Source organism: Takifugu rubripes, chromosome 8, assembly GCF_901000725.2.
Source record: "Takifugu rubripes chromosome 8, fTakRub1.2, whole genome shotgun sequence".
In the NCBI taxonomy this organism is placed as follows: Eukaryota; Metazoa; Chordata; class Actinopteri; order Tetraodontiformes; family Tetraodontidae; genus Takifugu; species Takifugu rubripes.
The window spans coordinates 17,407,801-17,433,995 of record NC_042292.1 but is presented as its reverse complement, the minus strand read 5'-3'; the positions used below and the strand labels follow the sequence as shown (position 1 = coordinate 17,433,995).

At 45.1% G+C, this 26,195-nt stretch overlaps 2 protein-coding genes and 1 long non-coding RNA gene across 4 annotated transcripts in view; 2 read left to right on the top strand and 1 right to left on the bottom strand.

Annotated features, from left to right (window-relative positions):
• The window catches only part of LOC115250676 (uncharacterized), a 46,350-nt gene that overhangs the window by 14,228 nt on the left and 5,927 nt on the right, over positions 1-26,195 (bottom strand). Inside the window, exons 3-4 of one of the 2 annotated variants that reach the window (XR_003889253.1) lie at positions 20,041-20,126; positions 1,779-1,874 (exon numbers count right to left, since the gene is read on the bottom strand). This is a non-coding gene — a long non-coding RNA (uncharacterized lncRNA). The remainder of the gene's footprint in view (positions 1-1,778; positions 1,875-20,040; positions 20,127-26,195) is intronic. The other variant, XR_003889252.1, reaches the window with a different exon arrangement.
• LOC101064409 (homeobox protein HMX1-like) lies at positions 10,045-12,145 on the top strand. Its single transcript, XM_029840278.1, has 3 exons — positions 10,045-10,445; positions 10,750-10,938; positions 11,645-12,145. The coding sequence occupies exons 1-3, from the start codon at positions 10,322-10,324 to the stop codon at positions 12,061-12,063; spliced, it is 732 nt and encodes a 243-aa protein (XP_029696138.1). The 5' UTR covers positions 10,045-10,321; the 3' UTR covers positions 12,064-12,145.
• LOC101064633 (homeobox protein HMX2-like) lies at positions 13,081-14,796 on the top strand. Its single transcript, XM_003966902.3, has 2 exons — positions 13,081-13,622; positions 13,758-14,796. Exons 1-2 carry the CDS (start codon positions 13,424-13,426, stop codon positions 14,264-14,266), a joined length of 708 nt encoding a protein of 235 aa, XP_003966951.3. The 5' UTR covers positions 13,081-13,423; the 3' UTR covers positions 14,267-14,796.

Here is a 26,195-nt window from a genome sequence, read left to right as displayed (position 1 = left end):
AAGTCCAAAACCAGCTGCCTGTTTCGGTTCTGAAGGCCCAACCGTGACCGTCTAATTGCCAATTCTAATTATCGTTATCTTCTGTTGCTCTGAGCCTCGGGGACAGTCAGTGAAGCATATTTTCTGCTAACTTTGGTCTTTAGCATGGATAAGCACAATCCTTCTGTTCTGGTAATACTACCTGTTGCCTGGGGAGGCGATAGTGAGACAACTAATGAGGGGACGCTAAGGCCAAAATGATAACATTAGCTTGATTTTCTCAAGTAAAACAATCTGAAATTTCAGAAAACAGGGGAAAAAATATTTTTGGGAGCTGATAAATTACACTAGTGCTTGTTCTTGGCTAATTAACTGGCTAAATAACCTTTTTTTTTTAAAAAAAGAAATCAATGTTTTCTGCCTTTTTTAACAGTCATTGGCTGAAAAAGCTTCTATAGCTTCATGTAATTAAAAGAGCAGAGTGAAGGAGAACATGAAGGACCCCCATCTCCCCCCCGAATCAACATCCCACATCTGCCCCGAGGCCTCGTGTGGATCATGTGACCATTGTTAAGTGACTCACAGCTGGATGCACCTGCGGCGATGCTTCAGACACAGAACATGACGCATTTCAAGCCCGGCACGACATGCGACGCCCCTGGGGTGTGCACGGAACCGGGTGCATCGATGGATTCAGTGTTGGCAGCAAGAATTTCCAAAATTGACAGAAGTTACATGAAACGCTGAGCTAAGAGGTCTGATGTGCTGAATCACAGTGAAGAACACCCTTAAAATGGACGACCGAGGCAGTTAATCAGAGTTTTGATGGATAAATCAGTTTTGTGCGATTTGAGATGATTAATTCACTGCCAACATTGAGTTACACACAGATGATCAATTAAAAGGTATTTTATTTTTAAAATCACCCTCGTCCCGGTTGTGTCTGTATTAGCATAGCTTTAAGATTCCTCTCATGCCGTTTGAAAAACAACTTCTTTAGAGTACGGACATGCTTGCAGCTCTCAGGCTGACCTTCCAGGGACACATTTGGACGCAACAGAAGCAGCAGAAGTGAGACGGAGACGGACAGTCGGAGGCCATTTGAATGGTAAATCAGCCATTACCCAAAGAGAACATCCTGAAAAGAATCGGCGTGGCGGCCGTCAAACGCGGCGCAGAGTGTATTGAGAGGTAAATCAGGAAAGGAGTGAAAAGAGGAAGCAGATGGCGTCTATTAAAACAGTTAGCCTCATGCTAGCTCTGAACGATCAGCTGTCTGGGGAGGAGGACCAGCTGAGGATTAAAGGACTCCATCAGAAATGATACCGACGTGTTTTCTTGGAGTCGACAAGCAAACTGCAAATGAGCCGAGCCGCCAGACGAGGCTGAACCAGCTGGGAAACGGCCACGGAAACGCCATCTTCCTCCACACGCCACTCTCCATCTTAATGGAAGCTCGGGTAATTGAGCGTCGCTCGTAAGGCCGCGCGACAAAGCGCTCACCGCCGGCTCCATCGGGGAAATCAGACGCGGCCCGATATCGTTCAAAACAAAAGCTCGTTACAGGAGTCGGTGTTGAGCTCCGCGCTCACGTTTACCTTCCCCTGGAAATTACCCAGCATTCTTTGCAACTTCGTGGTCCTAAAAGAGAATTTTGAGCCTTTGAATCGGCCAAACTGCAGAGATTTACCACTTTCCCACAGAGCTCACAAACAAAAACAGCACACATTGTGTTGCCTACGATAATCGTCATATATCATTACGTGTTCATACCTCCCGCCGGGATTAATTAACCTCACCTCTTTCACTGAGGATTACATCCTGCACGTATGGGAGATGGTTGCGTAACTCGCCATGTGCTTGAATCGGCCCGTTTCCTCTCCGCTCCACCGCCGCTGCGGGAAGAAGCGAACAAAACTGAATTTGCCTTGTAAAACCAACAGTTGTGATGCGTCTGATTAGCTCCGTCAGTGAACAGCACAAGAGTTTCACCCCTGAGCAACTTGTCACAATAAGTTGTTTCATAGATCCGAGGCAGCACTTGGTCTGTTCCGTCACCCACATCCGTGCTCGTAGGCCCACGGATGCCCGTAGCCTCGGAATCAGAGGGAGAATTTCTCTCCTTCAAACAGATCCCCAAGAATAATTACGACATCAAGCGCAATTTATGAGGCTCCTGTGAAGCAGCAGCGAATCCCAGAACATGAGCGCACATGTGAAAGGCTCCGGCCGCGTTGTTAATGGATGCGTGAAAGTAAGCGCGAAAAAACCCCAGAGGCTAACGCAGCCACGCGGCGGTTCCTTTATTACCGGCACGAATGGAATTTCACAGACAGGAGGAGGCCCTTCATCACGGTCCACAAAGCCCCGCTCCTCATCGGGAAAACCCCGGTGGAGGCGTCACCGGCCAAGAACAGAAGCGCCGCCAGGACTTTAGCAGCGTTCCTGTGGCGCAACCAGAAAGTACGAGCTTTAGATGGCAAAAGGATCCAAATCTGCTCCGGCTTTTAATAAACATCTGACATGTTTGCATCCTTGATGTACCAACTAAGTCAGGTCGAGCCTCCATTGTTGCCTCCATTGTTAGCGTGTTAGCGGTCTGGTCCTGGAGCAGGTGAGTTAACGTGGTCGAGACACAAGCTTTGAGTCCCAAAAAAAGGGAGTTCAGATCAGATCCGATTGTTCATGAATCAGGCAGCAGAAGAAAACACTCAAGCAGAAACGACGGATAAAATGACGGCAGCTGTTGTGCAGCACGCTGGGACGTCCAGCGTGTTGGACGCGGGTCATATGGAGTCACGGACGCAGGCCTCCACCTTGCGGCTTATTTATGCCTCCTATCAGGAGACGCTTGGCCGCCTGTTTCTGGCTCTCCAGGTGATTAATTAAAGAGGTTGACCTGTCAATCAAAGGGAAACTTGGGCACCGCGGCTCGCTAAGCCGGTACTCATCCCTTCGGCTCACCGACCTGAGAGCGGAGCGTCCTTCATCGAGAGCTTGGTGGCGCTGGGCGTCATAAAAGCTGGTTATCAGGGGGGTTGTGTTGCTCCCGGAGAGATTTGTGCAGAGGTGAACGACACACGAGGAGCTGCTTCCTCATGAGGAGCAACGTATTCATCACAGATTCTGACAACTCAGGTCTTTTCTGTATTTCTCATGTATTTATTCACCTCATGCATAATCTAGCACACACACACACATACACACACTCTCACACACACACACACACACGGTATAAAGTGTCTTATTTTAAATAATTCAGCAGGGGTGAGAACAGTCAAGGTCCGGACGGGGATGAATCGATTAATGTTCCTCTTTAAAGAGGACAATCAGAGTTCCATCTGATAATTAATCCAGGAAATCATCGATCAACTACTTCAAACTCCAGGAGTAATTTTAAATTCCTCTCACGCTGCAAACCTCAAGAGCGAAAATAGCACAATCTGCATCCTGACCACTAGCTGCTGCTAAATGCAGCACCGCATGTTAGCACGCCTCTCCAGCCGTTGGCTAATAGCCTCTCTGACCTCCACCAGCATCTGGAGCTTCACCTCTCCTGTCAGGATGCAGCATAAACTGCTCAGTTGTGGGATTTGAAGTTTCATTCTGTTAACTCCTGACTCAATTCTGAATATTCACGCGAGGAAGGCCGCGCAGCGTTGCATGAGGAGTCGTCCTTGATGAATTAAGGGGGGGCTCAGATGCGCTCTGCCACATCTCCAACCAGCCATGAATAATTGCCCCAGACTGGCGCTCATCTCCACCGTCAGCCCCGGACAGCTGTTCATTCCAACAGGTGAAACGCAACTCTGCTCACCTGTCTGATCCACTCAGACTCACCGTCAGCCGCAGCGCGTTCATACACAAACTTCCAGATACTGGAGTCACAGTGAGTTGGTCAGTGGATTAAATGTCCTGTAAGTTTGTGTGTGTGTGTGTGTGTGTGTGTGTGTGGTGGTGGTGGTGGTGGTAATGGGGGGGGGGGGGTCAGCCACAATGATATGGAAGGTTATTTATTTAAATACTACTTAGATATTAATGGGGTGTTTAAGGTAAGTATTATTTAATTAGTGAGCTAATTAAAAAGAGATTAGAGTTGCATGTCATTTATTTCTGCAGGGCTTTTTCACCACGTGACCTCAGCTAATTACCCATAAATGTGCGACCCACCATCGCCTAAAGGCCCACAAATGAGACTCATCCGTTATATTTAGACAATTATCTGATTGGACTTTATCATCATTGGTTCAGACATTGAGCTTTTCTGACCTCTAGCGGTGAACTTAAGGAGCTACATAAACACTGGAACAGTGGGAAATTTAACGAATTTACTCTAAAATGATTTTTTTTAAAAGATACTTAATATTTAATAATCACAGATATGGCTGACATGCATTTAATAGTAATTATAATTTATTTTGGATAAATAAAACAAAAATAAACTTCAATTCACAACCTAGATGGTTACAGTTTAAATGCCGCAAATTGGAATTCGAATTAAAATTGCCTAAAAAGCTCAAAACTCAAAATAACATCACACTTATTTGAAAAGTGTCAGAAATCAAAAATGCTGCTGTTACACTAATTTCTCAGGCATGTAAAGTTGTTTCATTCACCTAATTATTCAATAATCTGCAAGAAATCTATATTGGCTGTTTTCAGAGTAATACGGAAAAAAAGAGTTTAAAATTAAAAACAGAATTCCTGCCGTCCGCTGCTGCCACCTGGTGGCGGATTACTGCAAACACGTGTTGATCCGAATTTGATCCCATAACCTTTCAGCTTTGATCCCTTCCCCCTATTTTCTGATATTTTACTTCTGTCTTCACGGGAGTTTGGTTCTTCACAGATTTCTGAACGTTTTTAGCTCGTTACTGATGAATACATCTGCTGCCGAGGTGAAACCTGCCATTATTTCTGAGACTGATTTTAGGATTGATTCAAAACTGATTTATAAACAAACATTAAGTTTCGTGTCATTTTTAAGATTCCATAACTTTTAGAAATTGACCTTTGATGCCCTCTGGTGGCTGTCGACGGAAATACCAATCATGCTTTTTATAGTTAAACTCGTTTTGGAGAATAATTTTGAATGTTTACATATGCAGCTAAGGACTTGTTTTCATGCCTATATTTATTTTAAAGCGTATAATTGTTTCTCCGTGGGATAATAGACTAGTAATGCTATTTCCTGTGTAGTTTTTCTGCCCCCCCCCCTTCTGTATCCATTTACAGGTATCTTCAGAGCTGTATACTGACCTCCGACCCCGCTGACCCACTCAACCAGCAGCTTATTCAATTCAATTTAATTCAATATAATTTTTTTGTATGTATTTCAATGCTCTATGCCTCTCCTCTCCTCTCCTCTACATGAGCCTGGTCCTGCTCAAGGTTTCTTCCTGTTAAGGGGAGTTTTTCCTGCCACTGTTGCTTGTCTGGGGTTAGGCCCTGGGATTCTGGAAAGCGCCTTGAAACCATTCTGATTGTAAAAGACGCTATATAAATAAAGATTGATTGATTGATTGATTGATTGATTGATAACTGTTTTAAATTCTAAAAACGGAGTCACACTGAGCACAATTTCAGGCAAAACAAAATTTTCTGACGGATAATTTGACGTGAAGCGGTTAAAATGCTGGCAGACATCGGTGACGTGGTACCTTTATTTTTATTTACTAAAACAAGGGGTTCTATTAATGTGCATGTGTGACGCTGTTCTACTCAAACGTTATCAAAATTCAGATTCTCCTAAAGTTTTGGATTAATAAAAACCCGCCTTTAAAGATATTTTTGAACGGAGCCATTAGCAACTGTTCGACACGTTTTTCATTTTTCTTTAACGAGTTTCAGTCGCATTAGAACCGAACCGAGTCGCGGTGCTTCTAAACTACCATATAAACGTTAAAACGTTTTTCCCCCCTCATAAAAGTTTGTGTTTTTTAAAAGTAATTATGTTATTTAACCGAAGTACGGGACACTGGAAAAAGGTTTAATCACTGGTTTGAACTGTAAAAATGATGAAAAACTTCAATAAACGGGATTTAAAGTTGTGTGAAACTGATCTAAATTCACTGTTGTGACACTCGAAAAAGCATTTTCCGTTTTAGATTTTAATTAATGTGATTTTTAATTTCTGTCTTAAGATCCTTTTTTTTTTTAAAAAAAAAAGGATTAAAACACGCGAATAAAATTCTTCTCACAGCTGAGAGAAATCTTTAATTATAGAAAAGAAAATAGCGGCAAATGCTTTTTAAACTGAAGTTTGTTTGAAACGTCTGCAGGATTTGTCAGTAAAACACAGGAAATGTTCAATAAACTCCGATGTGAAGCTGATTTATGAGAATAATCCAGAATTTGTGGTTTAAACAGAGTAACGAGCATCAATTGACCTCCAGCAGCTTCCCAGCAGCGACGACACATTTCTGGTGTTCTGATCGATCTGATGTCCCGTAAACACACACACACACACACACACACACGCGCACAAACACACACACACACGCACGCACAAACACACACACACACGCACACACACGCACGCACAAACACACACACACACACACACACACACACACCTCAAAAGCTTTTAAAATTTCTGATTCCGTTCCATAACCTTGATTTTTCTTTACAAAACCTCATGTGACTCCATATAAATTAGCCTTTGTTCAACTAATTTAAATTTAAAATTCTTTTAATTTTTACTTTTTAACTCTTTTAAGATGACTTCTGAATTAAATAAGGTGGTTGAAAAATAACAGTTACACTTTTCACTCTTGATTTTAGGATTTAAACTGGAATTTTCACTTTCCAAAATTTTATTTTGTACCTTTTTCATCACAATTTAAATTTATATGATCTTAAACCTGAAAATGAACTCTTAAAAAGTCTGACTTTTCTCAGAACTCTAATATGAATAATCAATATCTAATGCTACTCTATGACTTCATGCATTTGGGTCTTAAATCCAACTTTTCATTCATCCCCATTTTCCAGAACACAACACTAAATAAATAAAACTTCCAGGAGGGTTTGAAGCCGTTTCCCCTCCCTGGTGCTGAACCGAGGCAGCGCTAACAGGGGTTAATCTGCCATTACAGGGTTAAACAAATGAGGATTAACTGTTTATTCTGGCTGAAATCTGACAGATTCTGACTTTAAAGCTAAATTTAAAAAATAAATAAATACATAAACTTTTACAACAGGCAGAAGCTTTTTGACTGAGGGGCTGCAAAAAATCTCCCAGGAGGCTTTTGGGTTCGTCCTGAAGGATCTGGGCTCTGGGTTCGGGTCAGCCTGGCTGACGGTGAGGCTAATGGGATTACACTGCACAAATATGTGTCAGTTTAGGTTTGGATAATCTGGCGCTGTGATAATATGAAGACACAAAGTTTGGGGGGAAGAACTAATGCTTTACATTAAGTGCAATTTGTATTCTACTTTAAACCAAAGTTTAGATTTTAAACATAATTCTACCTCTATTAAAACCATCAGAAATCTAACATTTTCCACCAGAATTTGGTTTTAAACCCCAGCTTTTGGATTCAGCTCATATTTAATTTGAATCACCATTATTTCACCTCTGAAAAATTTTTTGCAAATTTTAGTCCACATTGTAAAAGCAGATTTTTTTTCCATCCACACAAAATTCAGACTTTGAATTTTAAAAAAAATAGCTGCAATTCTCATGTGTAATGATCTCATATTGTACATGGAAACAAACGAAACAGAAGAGCCGTGATTGGTCGACAGCTCGGAGCTGGACGGAGCATAAAGGGGCCTTCTGGTCGACTGACTCTGTCTGAGATGACCTAAAACGTCTAGACCTCAGTGACCTCGTAAACGCCGAAGCATCGTGGGCCACAGCCTGAAGCTCCCGTCACATCCTGATGGGTCCTGATACAGAGTTGCTCCCCATCTACAGTGGCGTCATCTGAACGACGATACAAAGATTCTTCGACTGTCGACAACGTTAAACTGTGCCATCAAAATAAACTGCGACATGTCGATCCTTTACAAATGCTGGAAAAACTTCGTTCAACTCTTCAAAGGGATTTCTATCCGTGAGCACCTGTCAGATGTGAAAAGCACAGGTCCAAAGATCGATCCCTGCGGAACGCCGCTGAAGCTTCAACAAGTGCAACTTTTAAAGCAGTATTTCTAATCTACATCACACAATTGCCACTGAATAAAACACACTTCAGAGCTGCTGCTTCTTCCACAAACAGAAGTAAAGGGAAAACGTCCCTCCCAGAGCCCCCTTTCATCCAAACCTCCACAGAAGTCCCAGAGTGCTGCCCTGCAGAGACGCAGTGGCTCACGCCGTCGGGGCCACTGCGCGTTAACAGATGCAGCTCTGCAGTGCGTCAGTCGGGCCGGACAGGGAAGGAAGTGTCGGGATATTCCTGCATGAGCAGAAACATCTGAATTTCATCAGTGTTGGAGGTGGAAAATGCCCAGAAAACAACATTTTCCATTTTTCTGCATTTTAGTAAATTACTGAAATCACCGAGTCAGGAAACTTCTGAAAATTGGAAACAAGTTACTATTTTTGGGACACAAATTTGGAAGACTGAAAACTTTCCATGTTCTTTTTGTTGCATCTTTTTTGTTTGGGCTCGTTCCAGTGGGCGGGGCTAATGTGGAGCCGTGACGTCACACGGGTCCGAGCACCAATCAGAAGTGGACAACAGCTCAGCCGCTGACGGTTAATATTTGACTTTACGTCTCTGCTCGTTCCAATTATTAGTTACAGAAACACATTTTTGTAGTTCATGTGTGTAAAAATGAAATGTTGATTTACTGAACATGAAATCTGGGGCCAAGTTATTCATTTCCTTCTAAGAGCCACTAGATGATCAAAATAAACACATTAATTCACTTGGACCTCACATCTAACTGCCATATTTTACTTTATTTGTGCGTTACTGCTAGTAATAATGCATCACATGCGTGAAATGTTTCTGCATGTAGAAAATCTACATAAAAATGTGGAGGTGTTACACTGTAATCCGGGATTAGGTTGACAAAGAGGCTTTGATAAAGTCAATTTAGTTGCACAAAGAGAATAATTGTGAGCAATTTGTGAGAAACAGAGTCAGGTTTTGTTCTGCATCTGTAGCCGAGCACGTGGGGGAAATTTACTTTCACCCCGTTGAGTTTCTTTACTGATTATTTTAAACATAAATGTTATTTTTGAGCCCTGCAGCAGGAATGTTCTCAGCACTTTGTTCAAGGCTACTTACAGATGAAAGTAAGATTTTCCAAACCTCTGAAATCCTATTATGCTCCAAACGCAGCAGTGTTTTACTCCAGTGTTCACAGCTCAACATTTTTTTCCACCTTCAGCCTCAATAACTCCTGTTGTGGAGCCGGACCGAGCTCCTTCTACGGACATCTGAGGCGTAATCTGTCCAAGAGGCGCAAAGCTTCGCTTCATGTGAGCGTTTAGGGAGATTTGTGAACGTTTGTCTCAGCCTGTTAATCAGTCTGAAAGTGAGACGACGCTCTCCGGCCTGCGGTGGGAGCAGACGCGCTGATTGGTCCTGAAAGCTTGATGGACGGCCTGAAAAACAGGCTCCCGCAGGTTAAAAACAAGTGCACCGCTTCTGAGGCAACTGGGTTCGAAAAGAATAACTGCAACGTTTTAACTTTTGCCACAAAAGTCGCTCAGCCCCGCAGCCGATTTGGAAATTCATAAAAGCTTGATGGTTAAAGGACGAAACAATCATATTAAAAGCAAACCATTTGAATATAAACGAAAGAATACCACAAAAAATCCACAATAAAAAGTGAATTATAACAATTAAATTGTATATTTGCCCCTGCAGCTATCACTCTCATTAGCCCAGAACGTAGCATATCCCCATATCCATGCCAAGTTTTAGCTCAAATATTTATATAAATCGGCTCCTGCCTCGTCTTCCTTTGATATTGAAAGTTATTTTCAAAGATTAAAGGCGACCATCGGGTTACATGGTTTAAAGCAAACTGGGTTTGCGCACAAACAAATAGTGCACAGGCGGATGCAACCAATAGGCGGTACTGTGCCATTTCTGCAGCTCTCTGCAGCCTAGAGGACAAGTCTCTGACCTAAATACAGCGTCTCTGGCTCCTCCAGGCAGAGTCGCTGAGAGAGGAGTTCTGGAGGGGCGAGGGCTTTATATCGGGAGCGGAGACATCGCAGTCTGGATGTCTGCGCTCAGGCGCTGTGCCGGGGCACAAGACGACACTCCCGGCAGCAGACGAGACGCGCTCTCGGGAATTTACACCGCCGTAGCCAAATCTAAGAGATTTTTCCTTTTCATTGTCTGAGTTTCTATCCACAAGGAGGGTAAAGGAAAAGATGCTGGGCGACAAAGCGCCGAAATCGAAAGGCTGCTCTTTTTATATTGAGAATCTGCTGGGATCTCCGTACAGGAGGGAGACGCGGAGCGCGGAGGTCTGCGCGGGACGACTGGGGAGGAACTGTAAGTCACCCCAGCAATGTTTTTCAAGAAATTATTTGTAGCTTTCGTCTGGTCATTTAAGAAAAAAAATAGTAACAGTCATTCAGTTGTCAATCACTGAGTCAGAGTCGCGCACATGTGGAGACGCGCCGCTTTATTTACGCCCCGTCTGCGCGTAAAAGGCACCAGTTTTGATTGCTTCCGCACAAATACACAACACTTCCGGCGATTATTTATCATTTTGGGAATAACGGGAGGCAGGATGTTCTTGCTGATAGCAGCTGAAACGTGTGCAGGGTGTGTTCTTGTTCGCGTCCCTCTGTAGGTCCACCGCGCTGCGAGGACCCGGCGCCGGTCGGCGGCTGGGACTCCCCACACTCGAGCCAGCGGGCGGCGGAGCGCGACCAGCCGGCGGGGAGGAAGAGGGAAGATGGTGCGATGGACGGCAGAGAGGAGGAAGAGGAGGAGGAGGCGAGTTCTTCCTGTTTTCCTCGAGAGGAAGGCTGCGATACAGGTGAGCACGGAGATCCAGGACAGGAACAAGAGCTCTGGCCCAAGAACCGAGTCAGCAGACAAAGTTTGTTGTTTTCATTGGGGGAAAGGGACAAAATCTCCCTGGCGCGTTCTAAACTATGAAACTATCCCCGAGTTAGGAGTGAAACGCGTTTACTTAACATCTTTTTGCAATACATTTGTGTAAACCAGTATAACGTTTCAGTTGTCTGCTTACTCCAAGAAATAACGTCCAATTCAAAAAGAGGAAGGATTTCCACATCTTTTGAGATTCTGTTACCCTAAATACAGATTTACAAGGGGGGAAAAGTCAAGAGGATGCTTAAAAAAGTTGCCATTTGTTTTCCATTAAAGGCCTGAAGCAGCTGCCTCCGAAGAACCTTTTGTTCAAAGTTTACCATTTTTTGAATTTATTTTGCTCCAAATTAAGGTTAAAATTTAAATCACTGAACCCAACAGTAACAATACTGGACAGATTTTTAATCCCTCCACCTCTGTGTTTGAGCCAGTCAGATTGAAGCTAGGAGGTCACATCAGGAGAATATAATATAATCATGATATTACAGCAGTACAGGTTCGTATATTAGGGGTCTCCAGAGGGGCCCACCCTGTGAGACCCGTTAGCGGGGGCCAGGCCACCTTTAAAGCCGCCCCATCTTCTCCGTCAGCAGCCCTGCTATGTTCACTTAAATCTTCCTTCTTCTCAGGTGACCTGAAACTGGCGCGTAAGAAGAAAACCCGCACCGTGTTCAGCCGGAGTCAGGTCTTCCAGCTGGAGTCCACCTTCGACCTGAAACGCTACCTGAGCAGCTCGGAGCGAGCCGGGCTGGCCGCCTCGCTGCAGCTCACCGAGACGCAGGTCAAGATCTGGTTCCAGAACCGCAGGAACAAGTGGAAGAGGCAGATTACAGCAGACATGGAGGCCAGCGCCACCCCCTGCTGTGCCGGGCAGAGGGTCATCAGGGTTCCCGTGTTGTACAGCGAGAGCGTGGCCGCGCCCGTGGCGTTGAGAAGCCAGGCGGCGCCGCAGATAGTGGGCTTCTCCAACGCTCTGAACTACCCGCTGACGTGTCACTTCACCCACCCGCTGTCGTTCGTAGCGCCACAAATGACGGGACTGGGGTGACTGGCTTCACATGAGAGACTAATAAACACACGGCAGAAACATCTTAATGAAGCTCAATAAAGTCAATTTACTCATTTTCCAAAAAAATCTTCAGGGTTTTGGGTTTTTTTCCTCCCCAAACGGTAGGAGCTGTCGGAGGAGCCTTAATTTCTGCTTCTAAACCCAGTAAACTATAATATGTCGTGCATTTTGTTGCTACCCTTTAATATTGGGGATATTTAGAGGCGGCGGTATGAAATAAAGGACTGATTAAGTAAATTTACATGCACAATTTATCCAAATATGGCGGATTAGATGCCACAATGGTTTAATTTCAGGGAATTATAAAATCCTCTCATAACTCAGTTTGGACTGAGAGATGAAAGGAGGAACTAGAAAGCTAAATTGTTGAGAAGATCACACCTTAAATGAAAGAAAAAGTCCAATTTAAACAGGAAAAAACCCAAAGCATTTGTCATATTTCTGTTGGATACCCGTGACACCGTTGAAGGTCAGTTGATATTTTTAAATGTACAAAAAAAACAGCCAGAAACGTCTGTGAAACTGTCTGGGAGGCTGAGAGCGACGTTTGCTCTGCAGATTATGTGTTTTTAAACTTCACTTGGTTAATCTGCTCTGATGTTTGGCTCCTCGGCCCTGCCAGCACATTACTCATGCAGAGTTTCGCAACCACAAAAGGTTTTAACATTCTTTAAGCATTGTTTCACAATTAGTTTGACCCCCATCTGATCCCAAACCCGCTGTTATTTTAATTCATGACAAATTTAGGCGGCGGACGAGTACGGCTCATTTAAGTGTAAACTTTATATTGCATGCTCAACAGGTTTTTAATCGAGGGTTTTGTACGCAAATGTGTTAATAAAATTTGAAAGAAAAAAAAAACCGTTGTCTGGCCTGTTCTGAGGTTTGGGAGCAACCTGTGGAATATTTAACCGTCACGGAGGAAAAAGGTGATTTTCCTTCCAGTCTCGTGACCTCGGGCACGTCACGTGCGCGTGACGTCACCGGCGCGTTTATCAGCTCGCGTCCCAGATCGTCTCTTTGGACAGAAGAGCTGCAACAATAAAATAACCAAGTTCACGGGTTTAATGGCGCATCAGGGGAGCGCGGCTGAATTTCCATGACAGAAAAGCGGCTTTGGAGCCCTGATGGCACCCGGCCGTAAATCTGCACACCGCCCTCATTTGCCCCGGCGAACCTCACCAATCAAAAGCTGCTAAACCGCGGTCTTCCGGGTCGTTGAAGAGCGGCGCTCCGGCTCCTCTGCGCGCTAGTTGCAACCGAGGAGCGATGCTGCGCGGAGCTGTCCGGAGGGGCGCGTCGGCATTTCCAGGACTGTCGGAGGGGGAAAAGAAATGAAATGCCGGGGAACATGAGCAAAGAAGACGCCCCCAGCCGCGGCGCTTCTTTAACTTTCACCATCGACCACATCCTGAACCTGAAGCAGCGCGGCGGCCAAGAGTTGTACGCGTCAAAGGAGCGGAGAGGCAAGGGATGTACCGAGGATTTACAGGCTTGGGACGTCCGGAGGAGGCGTGACAGCACCTCGGAGGAGACAGGTAAAGAGGATTTAAAGGGGGATGTCGAGAAGAAATAGTTACTTTTGTATTCATGCGCCTTTTACGCGCGTACGTGCGGGGAAACTACGGCACTGAAGTTTGTGTTGACAGCAGCTCCTGTCGCTTCGTCCACAGCCCAAACCAAGACTGCCGCCCGGCGAGAGGACCGAGGGGAAAACACGCCGCCTCCGACCGCCTGCGCGTCCCCCGGGGCCGCAGCCGCGTCCGAGCAGAAGGACGCCGAGCCCAAAGTTCAGGTGAAGAAGAAAACGCGCACCATCTTCTCCAAGAGACAGATATTTCAGCTGGAGGCCACCTTCGACATGAAGCGCTACCTGAGCAGCTCGGAGAGGGCGTGCCTCGCCAACTCGCTGCAGCTGACGGAGACGCAGGTGAAGATCTGGTTCCAGAACCGCCGCAATAAGCTCAAGCGGCAGCTGACCACGGACATGGAGGGGCCCGCGCCCGCCGAGCACCTCTCCGAGGCGGGCAAAAACGTGCAATTACCGGGTTTTTACAAAGACAGCAGCCTGCTGGGCGGATGCTTGCTACCCATGCAGTTCCCCGTGGTCTACCCCAGCCCTGCGCCTTACGTCTTTTTCTCCAACACTGGCAAATATTTCGGCCTGTTGGGCGCAGAATGACGCTTCCGTGGGAGCGCGCGGACGCAAGCGGCGTGACGGCGCGTCACTTTTTTTATAATGGAAATTCATCAAAAACTTCGTTTCATATCAACGTGAACTAATCAAAGACTTGCATGTGACACTTTGTGCGCCTACAAACTATTATTATTATTATTATTATTATTATTATTATTAGTCGAACTTGTGCATGTATTATTTTTTTATGAACAGTTTCGTTTGCGTCACATGAACGAATGTAGTTTTCATTAAAGTCTGAGCGACGCAGCATAAACTAATGTCGCTATACTTTCTTTTTTAATTAAATGGGTTTTTATCGTAACTTTTACCGTGTTTTTATGCATTTGGCAACATTTGTCAGATTAGGACTTAATTCGATCTTTGCGTCACAACTTTTAATATTTATAGTGCTCCGAGGTCGAGGAACTTTGGTAACTTTCACAGGGTTTTTTTATTTTATTTTAGTTATTCTGGATTTTGCCTTTTTGATGACGCACCTGGTGCTGCCTAATAAATAAAAGATGTACAACAAAGCCGTTTCTTACAACCCGATGACAGCAACTCTAAAACTATAAATTTAAAACTTAAATAACTTTTGAATTCTATACACAACTAGAACACGCAGGACAATTATTCTGGACCTCAACTGTAATTGCAATACGACTAAAAAAATAGAGTTATTCATTTATTTCTAGGTTTTTGTCCTGCATCAGGGTAATTCCAGAAGTAAAAACGTCGTAAATCTCCCAAAATATATTTAGATTCAAAGAACATGGAAGTGTTGCGTGTGTCTGGCGAGACTTCAGTTTCCTTTCAAACTTTTCCTCGACTCGGATTTGCAAGATTTCGTGAGTCTTTTACAAGAAAATTTACATAAAATATAGAGTAACAGCTGATCTGACCAACTGCAGATTGTTAAAAATAATCTTTTGATACTAAAACAATGTGCAAAACGAGCTCTATAAATCTCTCTCTCACACACACACACACACAGGTTCTCTCTCTTGTTGTCGTACAACAGTTGTGTTTCTCTAAGCCAGTTGGACCAGTGGAGTCTTGGGTGACCTTGGCCAGTAATTCTGGAGACTTTTGCTTTTTTTTCCTCCCTGGAAAAGCTGCACTTAGATGCCGTTTCCGGGTCACTTCCCCCTTCAGTGCCGGAGCCCCTCGCTGCTTTCTCCCTGTCACAGCCATTCAGAGACCCCGTCACCGTTAACCTGCTCACTCAACCACTTAGTCCGCCTGCAAATCTGCTGTTTTCACTGCAGAATTCCTGTCAACCTTTGCTGCCTTCTTCCATCATCGTTCCCAATCACCAAACAAGCTGCTGTTGACACTATTAAATATTCAGTAAAACCTGAATCAACATTAAAATCCAACAGAGAAATTAAATACCAGCAGAAATGATTCTACAATTAAGTTACCAAAAACAAAATTAACCGACTGTTAGCAAATAACTTTCTAGAGGCTCGAGGTTTATTGTAGCATTCTTGACCTTTACTGCTCCCATCATATAGATGAATCATATAGAATCACTCACAAGTGCCTTCTTTGTATCGATGAAACTGTTATTTAGCTGTTTCTATCCAATCAAACTCAGATCAACAAATTTTGTGTTGGAATTTTAGACCTCAAAATCGAAAATGTTTTGAATGACTTGTGTTGTTGGGGTCCGGGGCCTAACGGGGGCCTCGTCGCCATCATTGGGAATGGTGGGGCAGAACATATGGCCAGGGCATCAAAAATTAATCACCACCCATTGATGTCTACAACGCGTCATTATTTGGCCCAGCAGACGGCAATAACGTGACAGTAATGGCAGGACTTGCTCCTCCCCTTGGACGATTAAAAAAAAAAAAAGATTGATCTGTTTTTGTCTTGGAAGTGTGTTTCAGGTGGGGGGGTGGGGGTGGGGGTCGGGTGTAGTCGCCAGACTTCCTGACTCTCCAGCCTTCACACACTTTGCGTTGGGTTTTTCAGCACCCACAAGTCTCCATTGAACCCACCAGCTGGCAGAAGCCCCGCCCCCAGCACAGGCCCCGCCCACCCCTAACCTCAGAGAAATCCATTAATACTTCAGTGATCAAAAAGGCAGCCCGAGCCAAGAATCCATCTGCGCTTCTTTAGCGCCATCGATGACTGACGAGCATTATGGGTAGTTTAATCCACACGATTGACTTCCTGCCAACAACGGGGGGGGGGGCGCTGCAAGTTTGGCAGGGTTATTCTGAGGATGATGAGCACCTCAAGGCCATCCAGAGCTGTCAGCGCGTTTCTCCAGTCCTGACCAGTGCAGAAAGCACATGGTTTCCATTCCCGCTAACATGTACGCCGAGCGCCATTGTTTGATTTGACTGATCCGCCGATTGCGAGTGAAATGTGGTCCCGCTGAGTGATCGTGGTCAGAGTTTCTTTCATGGCATTAGCATGCGAACGCCGAGACGTGACCCCCCGACTGCTTCAGCTTGGTTTTACTCCTGTGTTCAAACGTCTCACGAAGACTTGGACATCGAGGTTAGCTTCATGCTAGCCCTGCTAGCAAAGGCGCCATCATCTCAGCTCCCCCACAGCCGCCGTGACATGTTGCCATATCTCATTTCACCTCGCCCATCTCCGAGTGACAACACTGATTGAGATTTGCATGTCAAGTCGCTCACCACCGGTCCCTGCACGTAACAGGACCCAAACATGCGAATAGCTGCGTTTAAGGAGCCGTTTGTACGCGTTCCAAACACCCGGAGCTGTGCATCGGGGCCCTTTTCGCCGCCGGCCACTTTAATGCATTCCCAGGGATTTATAATTACCACCAATTACAGTTGGAGCTGCCGGGGGATAAAAAAGACTTGGAGCGGTGAATATGAGACGGGTGGCGCTAATGTGACGTGTCGGTACAACTTGTGTAATAATACAGCAACTGGTTTGACGAATCTGGTGTCAGGGGCATTAAAACTGACGAGTCGGCATTTAGCGTCAACCAGCGTTGACAATGTTCAGGTCTTGTTATTACGCTGTTTTAAAGAACAACAAACTACAGTGAAAACCAATCAAACACCAAATTATATCAGGAACAAAATAAAAGAGGTGAAATTAAACAGCTAAAGCTGAATTTTCTTAGGACAAAATTCAGTTTTTCACTGTTCTGACTTTATATTTTGTTTTAGCGTTTTGAAAAAGGTGATTTAAAGGTGAGATTGAATTTTTTTTTTTTTTTTGCTGGTTTGAAAGTGGTCCAACAGCTAATGCTAACAAAATGCTGCTAAAGAATTAACAATCCAAATTTATGGGGGAAAGTGAATCTGTAGATTTTCAACTTCTTGTTGCACTGATTAAAATTAAACTCGTTTTGTTAACGTGGTTCATATTGATAACGTAAATTCTCGAAACTGCTGGAGAGACAACGAGCGGTCGCTTCAATGGACTCCACGGCGCTGCGCGGACAACATAAACAACACCCCATTCATTATGAGCTGCAACCTGAGCACCAGCATGGGGGCTGCGAAACTCCCAGCAGGCTTTGAGGGGACATATTGATCCGCCCGTTTTGTCGACTTTAGCGCTCTTTAGCGACAGAGTGCCTCTGCAAATTGAAAGGGGGCTGAGGGGATTACGTATCTGATGAAAAGCTCCTGCGCGAGTGGCGACGGCATAAATAAAGTCAAAGGTCACACGTCTTCTTCTGTGGTTTGTCCCAAAGGGACCCCTGGTGGCAAACATGCCACAGCACCGAAGGAGAGCCACATGTCAACGTCTGCTCGCCACAGATGGGACAACAGGACACTGAAATTTAGAAATAATTACATAAAAACGTTATTAGCACATGCAGGTAAAAGTAAAGCTCAGGCGGGGGTGAGGGAGACAGAAGGGGCGGAGTTAAACTACCCATTTTTAGTTAAAACAAGAGTGAATTAATCTCGGTTATTTTCGGGAAGAGACGCTTGATGAGCCTTTTCCCCGAGTTTGTCACAACAGGTCATTCGTTTGCGGTCTCCGAGATGAAAAGCTCCGACCTCCGAGCTCACCTCCAACGTCCACCTCTGACCGGAGATCAGGTGTCAGGAGACAACCGCTACATCAACTTCAGAAATTCATTTATTGGACTGAATAAAGCAACTCTGGCTGAGAGGTTCCTCTCGACCTGTCGCCGCCTTGAAGACCGGCGTAGCAGCTCTGCTACAAACGACACCAAAATCAATAGTACAAGTTGGAGGAAACAGATACTCGAGACTAATGGACATTGGGAAATGTGGCTAGAGGGCGCAAAGGGCTGAAATTCATATTGATACGGACATCACAGGCCGGTGGGCTCCAGGGGGGCGCGCGGAGGTCACAGGTTGCTTTGACAGCCTACCCCCCGTTAATGGAAGCCTATCGACTGAATTAGGAAGAAGCTGCTGTCACTAATATGTAACGCGGAGGCACCAAGTCTGCGTTTGTCCACGCTGGAGTAAGAGCGTCTGTACACACGCGAATGCAGACGTATCAGATTCTTGGCAGCCCCCCCCCCCCAGAGATTATTAATCTGATCAATAGCAGATTATCTGGCACACCAGGTTTTTATTCTCCTCCAATGTTGAGATTGTGTGAGCCAGAATAAAAAAGGTTCAGGCTATAAGTTTAAGGTGGTTTGTGTGGTCGATCAATGCTAGCTTAAAAACTGACCGCTAACAAACGCGGTGCGATGTTCTTGCGTTGTTAGCAAAGTTTTTGAGGTCTGTGAGCCCTCGGGATATTCTGGAAACGAGAACGCTGCCAACGCCATCGATGCTCCCCAAAGGCTGGTTCCAGAACGTGCACCGTGGCGTGCATGTACACGTTAAAAACTGCCGAGCTTAACGCTGGTGAGTTTCCTGTCGATTTACTCGGCCCTTCTGAGCAATTGGTGACACAACGATAAGCTGACCCACATCGCCTGGCATGAAATCGTCACCGTGAGCCGCGACCATTCCGCTTCCTTCTGAACTGGCAGCATCTGCTCCCAGCCCGGGCGCCGGGCCCCCGGGGCCGCGGCAGCTGCGCATCCCTCCGCTCATCCGGCGTGACAGGAGCAGCGGGCCGTTTGTGGGAATTTGTCGTCGGTAAACAGACACGTCGCGTCGAACGGCAGCTGAGGGGAAGCCGCGCTCTGCCCGACGCAGCGGAAGGGACAACTATTCCCCAAACGGAGATCAGGGAAGTGTGGCGGCGAGGGCATCAGCCAGGTAGACAGCAGACGCACCTGTGGCTCCTTAAATCGCTGCGTCGTGATGGCGCCAAACAGCCGCTCTTTCAATTACACAATAAAAACAGTCAAGCAGCCAAAAGAAACGGCCACACGCCAACACCGCGACGCTAAATATTGAAAACCGCCCCCCCAGTGTGCGTTTCAGCGGGCGAAGGGATGGAGGATGACAGCAGCCCGGGGTTACGCTCCCATCAACGTGGTGATCTGACGACTGACACAACCTGTCATCTGCTATCCAAACTGCTATTACCGCGCGCCGTCAACATGACTCATCAGCTGAGAGCGATGATGCGCAGCTAAAGGTCACAGTTTACAGTCACGCCGCCTCGTCAAACCGTGTCAGCCATCCAGCCAAAAGTCAAAAGCACTCAAAAACTTTCAACGCTTGTTGACCTTTCAACTCCAGGCATGAATCTCTCTCTAGAAAAGGACTTTCAGGAAGTGGCGAGCGCTTGGGCTGCTTTCTATGATTCAGTCAGTTTACTTTCAAGCTAACCTCTTAAGTGTTATAGCAAACGCAGCCAGAACGCTCCAGAAATATCAGTGCTTCCTTTACCTTCACATCCCTCGACGTCCAGAGGAGCCATTTCAGGGAGACCGATGCTTTCAGACGTGAATTATTCACGCTTTGATTCCGCAGCACTAAAAACGACAAAAGAGTTTGTGTTTATTTTATTTATCCCTTAAATTCCACAAATAGACAGCTGCAAAACAATGGTTAACACAGGTTGAGTGAGCTGTATCTAGCTTACTAAGCATACATGAGCCTAGCTTAGCATTCAGAATGGTACAAACTAGTTCAATCATCACATTAAAGCCATCCGTCTCTATTGACGAGTTGTTGTTTAGCTTGTGTAGTAGGAAACAGAAGCCAGTCCTGCCCAGCATTGCTAATTTGCTCCATTTTTGCATGTGTTTACATCATAATTCATTGTATGACTTTGTAAGGACATCACACTTGACATTACTGTGAGAATGATTTTTGGCTCTATTTAGACAATACTTGGAAATTCATGGAGCCGATTCATGCGGGAACGCAACGCGAGCATAGCGGCTAACCATTTTGAGCCACATTTGGATGAGCTCAAACTGTGGCAGAACATCTGAACTTGTAATAATGCTAATCCGCAACAGCCCGCCACATAAGTAGACAGCTAGCGCTTTAATAGCTAACAGAGACATAAGCGGGTCCAGGCTAGCTTCACATCAGTCGTCCGAGGAGCTAACAGCCGTCACGATCCATCCTTTGACACGGAGACTCTTTGTTTACATCCGGGTGATGGTAAACAGTTTCTCACATTCTGCTGTATTTGGTTTTACCGGCGGACTTGCGACATTTATCACTGACAAGAGGAACAAGAAAAACTGAAGTGATGAATAAGAGATGATCGGGTCAAACTCAATTGCGTTTAAACTCGCTGGCACTGAAAGATTTCCCCCTTTTTTTTTCCCTTTTTTTTTTCTGGAGCACTCTCGGAAAAAGCTGTGAGATTCAGAGGAGAGTGGCTGAACAGATTGTTATGTCACCATTAGGGAGCTGTAATAAAGTCATATTTCCTCTGCATTTTGCATGACCACGGGGCCTTCCACTCTCGCCTGTCTGCTCCCCTCACATCAGCCTCCCTTTAAGTGGAGCAGTTCTGGGCTGCAGGTTTTGCCTCGCTGCTGCCAGAGAGTGTTGCATGATTGCACTCGGCAGTGCGCGATTTTTGTGGACGGCATCGTTGCGGGAAAATAACATGTCTCAGGCCTCATTAAACGCCCACACATTTGGGAATTACAGACCAGTAATTCGCAAAGAGGGAAGGGAACGAGGATGTTAAAATGAGCAGTTTTATGCTAGCAGGTTGTTTACAAGTAATGAACATGTGATAATTGCGCAAATTAGGCAAAGAAGTGCAGGCTGGGAAAAAAAAAAACCTGTAGGTCCTCTTCCGCACTCCCCGTGCCAGATTCATTGCACTTGTCATAATTTTCCAGTTGACCGTGATGCTAACGACCTGTGACAAGCGAGCGGGTGAAATTCGTCAAGCCGTTGTGGCGGTTTTCAGCGCGTACGCGAAGCACGCCACAAAGAGCGCGTTGTCGTGTTAGCGCGGCTCATGTTTTCAAGTGCTACCCTGAGTATGAGGCCCACGGTTTGTTCGGGCTGTCCATGAATAAATAATGGTTGATGAATTAATTAAAAAAAGAAGAAAAACCTTCATCGTGGGCGGATAGATCATACGACCAGATAGAGGAAAAGGTCTCATGTGTTGGGAAAACCAGGAAAACACTGTTGGCGGGATTCTACAGGAATTCCAGCTCAACTGAAAACCAGTTTTCCTTAATTGGGGGAATTTGTAGCATTAATGCATTGACTCTCACCACATTTTTCCTCTATTCCCATTCCCAAGGAAAGAGTTCAGGCACATATAAGCTCATAAATGGACCACGGGACTATAAAAACAGATCCTTTACCTCCCTCTGGCAACAATGAGGTCGGATCATCGCGGTGATCTACCTGCGCAGGTGTAGCCTACCTCAGGCGTTGCCGAGGGGTTTGTTTGTTTGTTTGTTTAGTGCCTTATTTAGGTTGTTTACAGCTCTCACAATGCTAACGTTTGGAACCAACAGTGTTGCGGGATTCTAACATTAACAAACTAAACCCGAGGCTCTTGGCGTTGACGTGCTGCTCAGGCGCATCCTGTTCGGAATCGCTGCGTCTTTGGACGTGAATTAACGCAGGCAACTATTTAAAATTTACACTTCTCCATCTGCAAACGGCGCGGGAGCGTTTGAGTACGTGCGCGGCGCAGCAGGGGCGGGCGGGGCTGCGGTGACGTGACGCTGAGAGATTATTGCGAGGGGTTTGTGATTTGGCGCGAGACGATGACGCACACGGTTTGCGTAATTTCAACGTCATTGTACGTCTGCTAACGTGACCGGTCATGGCGACAGTTGCCGCTTTTACCTTTAAAATGGATAAAAATGGTCTTTTCCGGGCAGCTATGATCAGTTATTGTTGTTAGCATATTCGACTAACGCTAACCTAGTGATACGGCCGAGGGTTTGTGCTACAACTTTGATGGCCCAAAGCTGGCATCACATCGACATTATACCCAGTTTCCAGGAGTCTGAGACATAAATGCTATGATCATTAGCACTTGTAGCCAATTCCAGACATGAACAACACACTATAGGCCGGTAGAGGATATAAAATGAGGGTCTGTTTTCCACAACTCCCACATAAATTTATTCGAGGATTGGATTACCCATCTTTGCTCAGTGAGCGTAGCAGTCGTCGGGTTTAATATGAGCCAGGGAGCCACTGGACATGACCTCTACGGCATTAGCATCGTCAGCAGTCACCCAGAAAAAGTTCAGATCAAGTTAGTTCAAAGTGACATAGTGCTTAAATTACAGAACACAAGGGCAAGAAACAACGGCAGGCTAACTGCAAACACATTCTGGAAAGAACAATGACGGGTTCGTGGCCTTTCATCTGTAGCATGCCGTTTCTTACAGCCTCTCTCAACACTATAGTGTTCCATCTCTTGGGTAACAACATGCTAATATCCTTACAGAGCTTGACAGAGTTTGTGAGGTGGTTCTCATACGAGACGTGATCCGGCTAAAAGCTAGCCAACACCTTGTCGCCAGGCAGGTATTTTTAGAGATTTGACTAAAACTTTCTTGGCCAATCAGAAACACGCGACACTTCCCAAAAGTTCCCTGACCTACGGGAAGTCCGACTTTTCTAGTCATATGAGAAACAAAACAATTAAGACTGAGCGTTAACACAATTAGGCAATTTCCAGCAACAACTTCTGGCGATGAACGAAGTTTAAAACTGATGTAATTAGTTTGGTAATTACGTAAAATTGGTTTCCCAGACTTACATCCGTCCCGGGTCAGAGCCACATTAATTACTAGCATACAAAGGGTAAAACGCATATTACAACTTCATGGCTCCATTTTGGATTATGAGATTTTCAGAAATAATAATGAAAGTTTGTAATCCAGACTCTTCCTTTCGATGTGGAGTTCACGGAGTGTTGTCTCCACTTTCCTCCTTCGGCCATTAACAACAAACTTCCTGTTTACAGGAACAGACCCTGACGGACTCCAAATGGGAAAGGTAATTTGGCGTAATTGTGTCTTGGTCGAAACCTTTGAAGAGCCAGTTTGTGTTGTGACCGAAACAATGATGATTAGAGCCTGCTCACACGTCGGATGCGATTAAGGTGGGCGGGAGTTTAAAAAGCAGATATTTCCCCCTCTTTGGTGAAAAACAACTCTTTTTACGAGTGAAAATGTTCACATACAGCAGCTAAAGTGTCTACTAGCACATTTAAGCTAGCTGTAAATATCATCAGGAGCCGATAAGCGATAAAATCAGTTAATACGGCTGATTTTTGCCTCATCTGAAGATGGAAAACATCTTTAGTGACAAACAACATACGGCACAGCTGAGTTGAGGCTTTAAAGGCTACTGCTCGCGCCACATGATATAGATTACCCCCAGAGAAATCTGGGCGCCTATTAACAGCGCCGTTTGATCTCAATGGCACAAATTGATCCAAGGTGAAGAAATTGTTGCGTAATTATGATTGATGATGACAAGAAGGGGAAATGATTGGTGCCTTTAGTTTCTCAGTCGGGACGTAGCTGCCTGGTTCAAGCCCCGCAGACGCTCACAGCAACGCTAATAAACCCACAGAGGTAAAGTTTAACACAGAGGTCGTACTGTACAGCATTTGGGCTAAAATTAAATAAACAATAGAAATGATCTAAAGGGCGAGAGATTCAGAAGCAGGTGGACATCAGCGTCAGTCACAGTTCCCCACAGTTAGCATGCTAAGATATTCTTCCATCTGGGAATTTCTGCCCTGGGTTTTCTCTGGATATATTTTTTGTGCAAATACAGGTACAGTATGTTCCTGAGACGCCAATACATCGACACCTTTACAGACGTGCGCGGGGAGCACCACATCGCTTCCACATCTGATAGTCATCAATATGGGAATATTTAGGCCCGGGGCCAAACATCAGCGTGGACAAGAAGCCGTTTCACAGGGGCCTCCGACCTCAAATACACACACTTTAGGGGCCATTTTGTCTTTGTTACAAAATGTCCCAGGAGATAATTAGCGGTAAAAATACAGGTGAAAATAGATTTTTTTTTTCTTCAACAAGAAAAACACTCCTGCTTCCCTCAACTGGATTCAAAGAACAGATTCCTCATCCTGCCGCAAATGTGCAGGAAGGAGGTTTTTTCCTTGTGATAGAGCATCTGTGAGTCAGTGTCTAGAATAACTCTCTAAATAAAGAATAAAAGCAATCTGCTCTCATTTCACTCAGTGCACCTTCTCCATCCCTGTTGCCAGGGGGATGACCAAATGCATTTTATATGCAAGAGCATCGCGCTTGGCTGCATCGCGAGCACAGAACACGACCGTGTTCCACTTTAAAGATGTTAATTTTACATTTTTAATGGACAGCTGATGGCTTACGATCAGAAAGAAAGATCTGGAACTCGTATTCCGCGACACTTTAACGTAGGGAAAAGCAAAAAAGCTTAGATTTATATTAAAATACAGACTAAATTGAGCTGTCTTGGCCTTCATTAATTAAAAAATAGTTGGGGTTTTTTTGATGGGGAAGAGCAAATCTGTTTGTCGCCAAGCTGTAAATGTCTTTCTTTAGTTGTTTGTGATTTGTGAGCATTAGTGAAATTTAGCCTTTTTCTTGTGGTCAAGTGAGGAACTGCACCACTTGGCACAAATTGGTCTTGTCCCCAAATTTACATGGAAAATACATCAATTTTTGACTATGTTTACTTAAATTGGTTTATTCTTCAACAAACAAACAGATTAGCAAAAGTGAATATTTCTTTTTACATAAAAAAAATACATTTTTACTGTTCAGACAACGGATTTGTGTGATATTTCTGATACATGCTCTTCTGTTAACTGGCAACACCGGAATTCAGTCCTGGAGGTTCCTTGATTTCACAGCTGACTGGTTCAATTCCGGGATTATCTCTTGTTATTTTAAGGGAGAAAATACAAGATTATGACTTAATAGGATGTGTGAAATCAGCTGGAAAATGGGGCAGTGATCTCTTAAAGAAACATCCACAACTGGCCAAATGTTTGACCGAAACTCTGGATCCGAAGGGAACGTTTAACACGGGAATCATCTCGGTGCCGTGCGCTAAGGGTTGCGTTTCACAGGCTCTTGAGCTGGAGGTTGTCTTTCGTCAACACCGTTCGGCTCATCCCGCCTCCGGAGGGCGTGCGGCGGGGGTCGCGGCGTGGCTCAGATGTGAGCTAAGCGGGTTACGGTGCAGAATTCTCCTTTTTTTAAAGGTAATTAGCTTGTGCTCAATGCTGTCATATTCACAAACACACACACACAAAAAAAAGCAGAGCAAGAAAACATGATCCCAGGCCTCCCCGGGGTCAACGGCCAGCACGGCCTGTGGATTACTGCACAAAAGGAATCCTGGGAAGCGTGTATTGATTTGGCCTGACACTTGCTGCCACATTCAGCTTTGCCGCCGCTGACTCGCAAAGGCTTCAAGCAGTTATCTGCCACAGACTTTACTATCTTTAAAGAGCACTGGGAAATTATCCCACGCCACGGAGGATCCATCATCACGTAATTAGCTCAGCACACCTAACGGCGGATCCCTTTTGACTGCGAATACAAACTTAAAAGTTCACG

Coding starts and splice junctions, on each gene's coding strand:
- LOC101064409 (XM_029840278.1), top strand. CDS start 10,322: ATGCTGGGCGACAAAGCGCCGAAATCGAAAGGCTGCTCTTTTTATATT. Junction 10,446..10,749: donor GGGACGACTGGGGAGGAACT/GTAAGTCACCCC, acceptor GTCCCTCTGTAG/GTCCACCGCGCTGCGAGGAC. Junction 10,939..11,644: donor AGAGGAAGGCTGCGATACAG/GTGAGCACGGAG, acceptor CCTTCTTCTCAG/GTGACCTGAAACTGGCGCGT.
- LOC101064633 (XM_003966902.3), top strand. CDS start 13,424: ATGCCGGGGAACATGAGCAAAGAAGACGCCCCCAGCCGCGGCGCTTCT. Junction 13,623..13,757: donor CAGCACCTCGGAGGAGACAG/GTAAAGAGGATT, acceptor CTTCGTCCACAG/CCCAAACCAAGACTGCCGCC.